Consider the following 10,752-nt stretch of genomic DNA (forward strand, 5'->3'; position numbering starts at 1 on the left):
GGTGCAGTGCGAGATGTGATGAGGTCACTGAGGTAAGATGGTGCTGGTCCATTTTTGGCCTTGTAGGCAAGCATCAGTGTTTTGAATCTGATACGTGCAGCTACTGGAAGCCAGTGAAGGGAGCGCAGCAGTGGGGTGGTGTGGGAAAACTTGGGCTGATTGAACACAAGTCGTGCAGCTGCGTTTTGGATCATTTGCGGTGGACGAATAGCGTTCAGGGGAAGACCTGCCAGCAGAGAGTTGCAGTAGTCCAGTCTTGAAATGACAAGAGACTGAACAAGCAACTGGGCAGCCTGTATGGACAGAAATGGTCGAATCCTTCGGATGTTATAGAGAAGAAATCGACAAGAACGAGCAACATTAGCGATATGTGGGAAAAAAATCAGTTCATTGTCCATAGTTACCCCAAGGTTACGAGCAGTGGCTGAAGGGGAGAGCAGAGAGCCATGAAGTGTTATTTGTAGATCTTGACCTGGAGATGAATCACTTGGGATGACCAGCAGTTCTGTTTTGCTGGGGTTGAACTATATGTTCCTATTCATTTGTTTTTTTGCGTTTTACCGTGTTTACTACATAGAAACAAGAAGAACAGCCAGCAAGAACATCTGTGTCTCTCAAAAAAAATGTGTTTCTACACTTTTGCAGCCACTGTGCATGCATTGTTTTATATAAATGGAAGTAACAAAAGATTTATCTACAGACACTTTTGTTTTTTGTTTTTTCAGGTGTTTGCTGTTAGAATAACTTGGGAATTCTGTCCTAAACTGTATCATGCTAAAATCAGGAAGATACCTGGATACTCTACTATTAATGCACCGACAGGCTTTTCAGCTCATATTGCCCACAATTCCTTGCGTGTACGTTCACCTCACAAATTTCGACCTGTAAACATGGCAACCGAGTGAATCCAGTGCTCTAATTGAGGGGGGGCTGGGAGGATCCGGGACCCCCCATAAGGCATTAAGGGCCCCCATGACAACAACTAGGGACCCCCAATAAGACTTGACACAATTCGAGCGCTGAGTGTATACCGGTGATGTTTTTTTTTTTCAGTGAATTAATTCCCACCAAATATTTATGGTTGGATGTTGGGCTAAAATTATTAACACATAATTTATTAGTGTAGTATCAAAGAGCCCGAATCAGTAACAAAATGTGTTGCACATGGTAAATGAGGAATGATAAAGAAAAACTAATATGTGTAATGAGGCATCGACATTCTCTTTGTGCACGTCGCTTTGTTACATGCTCTTTTGCTACACACGCAAAAGTATTTCCATTTTTCCTTCACGAAAAACAGATTTTGTTGGGCGTCGGCAAATGCAAATCAGCTGCGCCGTGCGCGCGCCCGCCCGTTAATTGACGCGTGATTGACGTTCATTAGAACGCGGGCACGCGCGCCGGGAACGGCTTAATCAGCGTTTATGTAAGTAATTTAATAGAATTTCAGTACAAATGTTCATTAAAATCACCCTTTTAGTCAAGTGCCTTTTTTACATCTGTATTTTGGATAACAGTGTTGTACTAAAGTCGTTCAATATCTTATCAGTGATATATTTTAATTATATCAGTAAAATGACGAGATAAGGAATGAAAACTTACTTCTCTTGGCCTGAGGTGACTTCTTGTTGAACACGTGACTCTGGACTATTCCAAGTGTTTCATAGGGGTGGGACGTTTTCATTTAACAGCTCTAAGTCAATACAAACAAAATGGAAATGTTTTCATCTGTCTGAGATGGGAAATGGATTCACATTTGAGAGAAGAAAAAAAAACCTTTTTATTAATGATTGTATTTGAAGCTGAAGTGTAATTTTATAGACTTCATTACAAAATGTTGCTTGTCATTATGCTGAGAAACCAGAAAGTCCTTAAATGCTCCTTAAAAGAGGATCCACTACTACAAGAAGGTTGTGTGAATCAGCTGTTATTATAGAAACAATAACGTATTGAAAAAGTTAATATAAACCTGCACTACAGTCACAATCCAGGATTTAACAGGTATAAGGAGACATAATAAGGAGTCAAAGTTTGGGAACGTAAACGTACTTTATTTTATGATTTCTGCACAATGTAATCGTATTAAACAGAACAGAATAATAAAGAAGGCAAAAACAAATCTCCACTCGCGTCTTCAGAGTGTGTTAACGTGTTCCTGCTCTACCGTCGTAGAGTCTTTGTTCAGTCTTTTCAGAGGAATGATGTAAAGTCCGTTCTTGGCCTCTTTTATCCTCCACCATCGTCCAAGTCTAAAGAGAACACAACACACAGGTGCTAAAATCTCCTTCCAACATTGATGCTGCGTTTAGCACAACTGAGAAGTGTCGTTTTTTTTTTCCCACCACCATTAACTCAAGTTTTGGAAAGAACAGACGAGTATCGAAGCTGGAAATTTTTAATATCAGTAATATTTTTAAAAAAATGCAACAACAAAGAGCCATTTGGTCCATTTCTCTCTAGTAGATGAAGTATGCAGTCTATTCTATGGAGCAGAAACGCATGCAGCCAACATTCTGTATTTAACAAAAACTTGTCTGATTAAAAAGCAGGAAATGTCACTAGAAGTCAGAGCTTCAGTGTGAGAATTAGGAGCTGGAGGTCTGATCAAACGATTTTTTTTCTTACTCTGAAATCAAAGACTTTTCAGCTCACACTTATTCATGAAGAGTGTGTCATTAAATAAATAACACCTGCACATTTTTTTTTTTTAATCGGAATCGTATGTACTTCTGTTTAAGCTGGACCTCAGGGTGCAGGAAAGCAACCTGAAATTAGCCTTTTGCATAGCAACAGTGCCACCATGTGGCGGCATCGTGTTGGTACACCAAGTGCTGTATATTTATTTGCTACACTGTTCGTGAAATCACTAAACAATCACAGAACTGTTATGATGATGTGTACCTGTGCTCCTGTCCAACACCCGCCACCAGAAACTTGCCCGTGTTGGAGAATTTCAAACTATTCACAAAACCATTCTGAAAAAAGAGAAAAATGAATATATTCATGATCTAAATGATTTACTGTATACAAAGCAACAACATACATGCAGAAACAGAGGGAAAATCCCTGTATGTTTTTTGAAAGACACATGCATGTTCTTTTCGATTCTATTCAACAAAAAAGTTCTTCTGCTTCGTTTAGTCTATTTAACTACACACGGTGCATCTTCAAACTTTAGGCCCACAACATGGTAACCGGTGGAGGCACCAGAAATGTTGGATGTTTACGAGAAATAAAGTCGGAATTGTGAGGGAAAAAAAGTATTGCGTGGGATAAAGTCTCAATTCCGAGAAAAAAGTAAACGATGAAAAGCTTTGGGATCATTCCAAACTTTAAAGCTTTGGGATCATTCCAAACTAAAGTAAACCACCGTACTGTATTTACTTGAAGAAAATGTACTTAATCGGTTGCTCAATTAATCGCTGGAATAGTTTCCACTACAGAATGTGATGTTTTTTTTTTCTGAAAACGTTTTCCACAGGAAGACATTTGAGTTGCTTCAAAATGGAATCCTGCAAATAGCCTCAAGTAACACCAGCACATTATTAAAGGAGGCAACTTCATTACCGACACCCACAAACCAATTAAAGCCCACTGTGAACATCTTCTCTTAAACATGTAGATAAGGACGACGTTCTCTGTGTCATTTCTCACCACTGGAACGCTGAAGATGGGCTCCAGGCCCCGAAATCCCGGCAAACACTTCCACAACTGTACAGCAGCATTATGGGAGCCTGAGGAACAACACAAGAGCATAGTGGAGTGTTTATGAGACTTTCAAGAGCTTCCACCTGCCTATCACTATCTGTCCATCTCTTTCTTTTCCTCTCTGACTGTCTGTCTCTTTCTGTTTCAATTCATATCTCTCTCTCTCTCTGCCCCATCACTCACTCCCCATCTCTTTCTCTCTCTCTCTCTCTCTGCCCCATCACTCACTCCCCATCTCTCTCTCTCTCTGCCCCATCACTCACTCCCCATCTCTCTCTCTCTCTCTCTCTGCCCCATCACTCACTCCCCATCTCTCTCTCTCTCTCTGCCCCATCACCACTCCCCATCTCTCTCTCTCTCTGCCCCATCACTCACTCCCCATCTCTTTCTCTCTCTCTCTGCCCCATCACTCACTCCCCATCTCTCTCTCTGCCCCATCACTCACTCCCCATCTCTCTCTCTCTCTGCCCCATCACCACTCCCCATCTCTCTCTCTCTGCCCCATCACTCACTCCCCATCTCTCTCTCTCTGCCCCATCACTTACTCCCCATCTCTCTCTCTGCCCCATCACTCACTCCCCATCTCTTTCTCTCTCTCTGCCCCATCACATACTCACTCTCTCTCTCTCTGCCCCATCACTCACTCCCCATCTCTTTCTCTCTCTCTGCCCCATCACTCACTCTCTCTCTCTCTCTGCCCCATCACTCACTCCCCATCTCTTTCTCTCTTTCTGCCCCATCACATATTCACTCTCTCTCTCTCTGCCCCATCACTCACTCCCTATCTCTCTGCCCATCATTTACTCTCTCTTTCTCTGCCCAATCACTCTCTCTCTTTCTCTCTCCGAGTGGAGATGTTTACAGTGTGATCGGGGTGATAGAGTTTGAGAGTGTGTGGGTGTGTGAGAGAAAAACAGAGAAAGGGAGGAAGATTGCAGATGAGTGTGTGTACTTGAGGATGTGCTTGAGTCTTTGAGCGAGTGTGTGTACACACAAATCTCTGATGTGATTATTATAAAAGCACTCGTGAGTTCCCGGATGAGTGTAAATCTTAATACTAAAGTAATAATTATTCATTATTTTAAAAAAGTGTAAAAAAAAAAATAAAAATCAGTTACGACCGAAACGACGGCGTGTGTGCACCTGAGGCACCTGAGGCAATGGTGTCAGAGTTGTGAGCGCCGCAACTGATGACACCCAGTACGGCCCTTCCAGCCCGGCGTCGCCATGGAGACCGTGTGCCTGCTTCAGAGTGGTCAGAGGCTTCTTCTTGCTCACGGACCAGACAGACACACAGCTGGACACACACACACACAACATTTAGAAAATGTTCCTTTTTTCAAGAATGAAGCTTCATTTCACTCTGTCTATACTGTATAAATATTAGAGATCGACCGATAGTGGATTTGACTGATACCTGGATTGAAGCTTGTTTTAGTTTTTATAATAGATACTGGATAAAAAATTATTATATGAATCTTATCAATAATGCGTATAATGTTGCGCTCTCCATGCAGCACGCAGTCTCGCGTGTAAAAACAAACAGAACGTTGTGTCAGCGATTTGCCTCTAGAGGCCGCTCTCGTAAAGAGAGTGGACCAGAAGCAGGGATTTTTACAGACAGCTGATAGTTCCAGCAGACAAACATCAGTGCTGATTAATCAGTCGACCTCTAATAAATATAACAGACAGAAAATCTGAACCTTCAGCTTCTTACCCGTCATCCCCTCCTGAAACCATGTGTTCTTCATTAATGAGCTGAACACAGTCGATGGAGCTCCTTTAAGGCAGAGGAAACGATAAAAACAGAACATTATATATATATATATATATATATATATATATATATATATATATATATATATATATATATATAAAGAAGAAAATCGTCTCATTCCCCTCCCTACATAAAACATGGCCACGTGAGACTCACTCGTGTCCCTGGAAGACGAGCTGCGTCTCCTCTGCAATCTTCCACACACGGACCGTTCGGTCGCGACCCCCCGCAGTCACACACCGCTCACGTCCCAGGCAGTCTAAAGCCGTGATCGCGTCCTGATGCCCAAACCTGGAGAAAAGAACAATTTAAATAGTGTTTGTGTGTGTATGTATAAACCTCATCTAGATCACGTTTTAAAGATAATCTTATACACACAAAGCGTGTGTTCACGTACAGAGTTTCTACATAGGCGTTCTCATCCACGTTCCACACTTTGATTGAGCGATCGTGAGAAGCGCTATACAGGTCATGTGTTCCTTTCCTGAAAGCCAAACCCTGATAAATAAAAAAATTATTAAATAAAAAAACATAAGATATAAATGACATTCCACAGTGTTTTAGCAGTTCAGCTCTCATTGGTAGTAACTTCTATGTCAGTGTGCGTCAGTTTTGCGGTATTTTATTTTTTATATAACTACGAGAAGACATTTCTCCGTCTGCTGCTCCCTCACCGAAACAGCGTCTCTGTGTCCCGTGAACTTGTACAGATGTTTACATGTGGCAGCTTCCCAAATCATGATCAGCTTGTTCATGTCTCCTGTGGCCTGAGAAAGAAGTCATGAAATAGTACAAGAATATCTGCAAGGATACCTGCTCTACATCTCTACGTCAAACCTAATAGTACCTGTGTTTAAACACACCATGTGATACATCACACACACACACACACACACACACACACACACACACACACACACCATGAAGATGGATCACACATTTAGTGTTTCCTCTCACCAAGTATTTGCCATCAGATGAAATGGCCATGCAGAGGACGTGTCCCGTGTGACCCACGTGCCGCTCCTCAGTTCCTTTTCTCCCTCCTGGGATCTTCTGCACCTTCTTCCCGCTCTCCACTTCCCCTACACACACACACACACACACACACACACACACACAGGCCATCATGTCTATCGCAATACTTCTTTATTTCCTCCCACAGACAGAGAGCTGCTTTACAAACTCCTCAAATAAAATGTCTTCTCACCTCCCACACACACACACACACACACACACACCGTTAACCATGACAGTGTGAAACATCATCGTGACCCAGAAACCCACATGCTGTTAATAACGCAGGAGGACTGACAGAAAACAATGTTTATGGATGAATAAACACTATGACCAAAAGTATTGGGACACTGTAGTTTTTCCAAAAAAAATCAAAAGCTAGTGGAACATCTTCCAGAAGAGTGGAGCTTTTTATACCAGCACATGGAGACTAAATGTGGAAGAACAACAATCTTATGGTCAGGTGTCCACAAACTTTTGCCCATATAGAGTGTAAGATTTAGAATTATATACATTTTTTTTTATAAACCTAAACACAGCAATTACGAGTGGAAGCCTCAAGACCATCAGCAGTGTGAACACCGTAATCACACGCCACGGGAAAAGTGTTTCAGACGTTTTTAAAGTGTGTGTGACAGTTACACTTGATGATGGAACAGTCTTTAGATGATGAGAAGATGTGTTTCTCGTCCGGGGTGATGACCAGACACGTGACGGATAGCTTGTGGCCTCTGAGCAAGCGGATCTCGCCAGGATCCGGAGCTTTGAGCTGCACGTGAGCACAAAACAAGAACTTCAGAATCCTGCACATTATCAGCTACTAATTGATGAAATTCAATCAAATGAGTCTCAAACTAAATGGAATCAAAGAGTTTTACTGAATGACTTTTACTCTCATCGCAAAAACATTTATGAAAAGAGGCGCAATTTCTTTAATTTTTTTGTCCATCAAATATTAATGCTGTCATTTTATTTGTGAAACTGAGTTACATTTTCTCTCCTGGACGCTGTGGGTTTTGGGGTTGAGATTGTTTGCGCTTATTGGAATTAAGGTGGTGTGATGTGTGCTGTGAGGAGGGAGGAACTCGTCTCACCTCGTTAGCGATGAGTCTCTGCAGCTTGCCTTTCTGTTCCAGCTGTTAAGAGGTGAAAAATTTTATTACGGTCAATAAAGGAATTTTTAATGCGACGTTCAAATGATCGCCGAAGCTCTAAGGAAGAGAAGAGAGAGAGAGAGCGTACCACGTCCTCCCGCAAGCGTCCCGCTACCAGGTCCGACTCAAATACCTCGTCTTCTGCCTTCTTCTCCTCTGCAAAACAAAACTGTGTTTACTTCATGATGCTTGAGTGCCGTCCCGTGTGCATCACTTCCTTTTCGAAAGCTGTTGGCTGAAAACTTTTAGAGCTGCAACAGCACTGATGGCGTTTTAGTGGCACGTAAAAAAAACTTAATGTATTATGAAGAAATAAAATCAGACAGGCTTTGAGGAAATCTCTTTCCTTCAGTCGGAAATGGAGACCGGTGTTCGACTTCAAGGATATCGATGGTTACATCTGCGTGCTATTCGAAGAGAAAACGTTTCTCACGAGACTATGAAGATGATGATGAAAGAAATCCGGAGGAGATCGGCGTCATCTGCGTCTCCGAAGTCACCTGTACTTCAGCCTTCAGCCCAGTGTGTTGTGGCATCTGGATTTATAAGTTTTAACAGAGAGTCTAATAAGTAGAAACTGTATCTGCCGTACGTCCAGGCTGCTTAACCAAACATCTTAAGACATCTTGAAAATGCAGCTTCAGGGTAATTCTTTGCGTGAGAGAAAAGTCTGATGTGGTCACCAAGACCTCAGTCAGATGCATCCTGCGATGGAAACCCTGGAAAGGAGAAATGATCAGAACGGATACCTTCACTGACCTTCTTCTCTTAGCTGCTCCAGGTAAAGCTTGGCCAGACGCAGCTTCTTCTCCTGCGGCGTCTCCTCGATCTCCTCGTCCTCCTCATCGTCCTTCTGCTTTCTACCCTGTGCTTCATCACTGGACAGAAGAGACACGGTTATGGACTCAATAATCACCTGGAAGCTTTTTAGTACTATAAAGAGCAGAAGGTGTTTGCTTTAGTCAGGCGGCTCACTTTTCATTTTCTGATTCGCTGGAGATTTCCTCATTCAGGCGTTTGTTGAGTTTCTTCCCTCGGCCTTTTCCACTCTGACGATCAGCCTTGAGACAAAAAAACAAAAAGCACAGTATCAATCTACAAGCTGATTACAGAGAGTAAATAATACACACACCTCAAACTCAATTATTAGATAAAATGCACTTAATTATATTTAGGTAAACTGTGATTGGAGGTGGAGAGACAAAACATTTTAGTTCTAATGTGTGAAATGTTTCCACATGTTTACAGGAATGCAGATGAATGTGTGTTTTAGCCACATGCTAGCTATAATCTTACCTTTCGTTTACTACTAGCAGCCTTTTCGCCGGTAGGCAGTATGGCGGATCTTTTTATAAAGAAAGACATGATTTATAATCTATAGATTGTTACTATTTACTTCCCCTCGATAGATCTTAATTTATCAACTATCAACAGTTAACTCATGAATTAAAGTCCCGCATGGAACACTTCCACATGTTTCCACATTCTTCCTCGGTGGAAGAGAGTGTAAGTTTGAGTGAGTGTATTTCTCTCTATCGCCCCCGAGCGGATCGGGGAGGCATGGGATGATAGTGAATTCACGGGATTTATTTTATTTTATTTTATTTTATTTTATTTTATTTTATTTTATATTATATTATATTATATTATATTATATTATATTATATTATATTATATTATATTATATTATATTATATTATATTATATTATATATTATATTATATTATATTATATTATATTATATTATATTATATTATATTATATTATATTATATTATATTATATTATATTATATTATATTATATTATATTATATTATATTATATTATATTATATTATATTATATTATTATTAGGGCTGCCAATTAATTAAAATATTTCATCGTGATTAATCGCATGATTTATGCAAATGTATGTTTAATATTCGTGAAACCAAACTCAACATAGAGCATGAAGACAAAATATTCTTGTAAATGTTTTAAAGTAATGCTGGTGTTTTAAATAATCATTTACGTAAATCATCAGGACACCAAAAGGAAATTTTGCTATGTTTCCACACGGACGGTTTTAATTGCCGGATGTGTGCATCATGGCGGATTTTGGTGCTTGATTTTAAATTTGGTGCCTCAGTAAAACAAATGTTTAGTGATAAAAATAAAATGTTGGTGCAGGTTTTTTTAATTTTATATCTGAGTAAAAAAGGGGCCTCGTAAATAAATGTTGCGTTGAAGGTTTTAAATTAATTTCTTATACATTTATTTATTAATATTATTAATAAAAATGATCGAACAGAAATGCACGCTGCATTAATCGAGTGTTAATAAAATTTGTTGTATTTTGTTATAATAATTACATATATATTTTTTTTATTTGTTAATTATCTGGTTATCTTATGGTTAACTAGAGAGTAACTGATGCATACCTTCAAGAGGTGCTGAATATCATCAATTTCATATGTAGAGTGAAACCCAGTCATGAACTGAAACAGTACAGCTGTGTAGAAGCTTTAATCTGTGTAAGGAACTAAATTCTGCTACTAAGGTGAGTTTGTGAAAGACAGGTTTTTCATGGCAAAGCTCAGCACAGAAACAAGACACAAAGAAGTTCTACTGCATCATCAAGATCTCTCCAGGAAAAGATTTCAAACCAGACAGAGGTTTTAAGATGTGTCATCCTGGAAGTAATAGTTTTGGCCCCCCTGTCGGGGATTACATAAAAACACAGAAGGATTTGAGGCAGCCAACATCTGTAGAGGATCTCTGGTTAGTTCTCCAAGATAAACAACCTACCTGCCGAGTTCCTTTAACACCTCCGTCCTTTTATCTAGAAGTGCAAGTGTAGATAGAAGATCTGATGCTGTTTTGCAGAAAAAGTCAATCACACTGAATATTGATTTTATTTGAATTTCTCTTCTGTTCAGCTGCTTTCCATTGTTCCAATTTTTCAAAGCGTTAGTTCATTAAAAATCACAACATTTTTAATTGAATATTTAAAAAGTCAATATTTTTTAACTAACAAACAAATAACATTAATTACGAAGCCTGAACAAGTTGTGCAACCTAAAATAACCATGATAAATTATTAATAAAGAATTAAAATAAA

General features: G+C 39.8%; 1 protein-coding gene across 1 annotated transcript; it reads right to left on the reverse strand.

Moving 5' to 3' along the window:
- Window positions 1-2,030: 2,030 nt before the first annotated feature.
- Window positions 2,031-9,166, reverse strand: rrp9 (ribosomal RNA processing 9, U3 small nucleolar RNA binding protein). The gene is given in 16 exon segments (XM_046874677.1): window positions 2,031-2,249; window positions 2,902-2,975; window positions 3,655-3,734; window positions 4,861-4,884; window positions 4,887-5,005; window positions 5,426-5,488; window positions 5,642-5,776; window positions 5,883-5,983; window positions 6,160-6,252; window positions 6,443-6,567; window positions 7,142-7,268; window positions 7,594-7,635; window positions 7,742-7,809; window positions 8,413-8,531; window positions 8,629-8,714; window positions 8,950-9,166. Coding segments are annotated over 16 exon segments (1,440 nt in total). The 5' UTR covers window positions 9,019-9,166; the 3' UTR covers window positions 2,031-2,134.
- Window positions 9,167-10,752: the final 1,586 nt, after the last annotated feature.

The sequence above is a fragment of the Silurus meridionalis genome, chromosome 19, assembly GCF_014805685.1.
Source record: "Silurus meridionalis isolate SWU-2019-XX chromosome 19, ASM1480568v1, whole genome shotgun sequence".
Lineage (NCBI taxonomy): Eukaryota > Metazoa > Chordata > Actinopteri > Siluriformes > Siluridae > Silurus > Silurus meridionalis.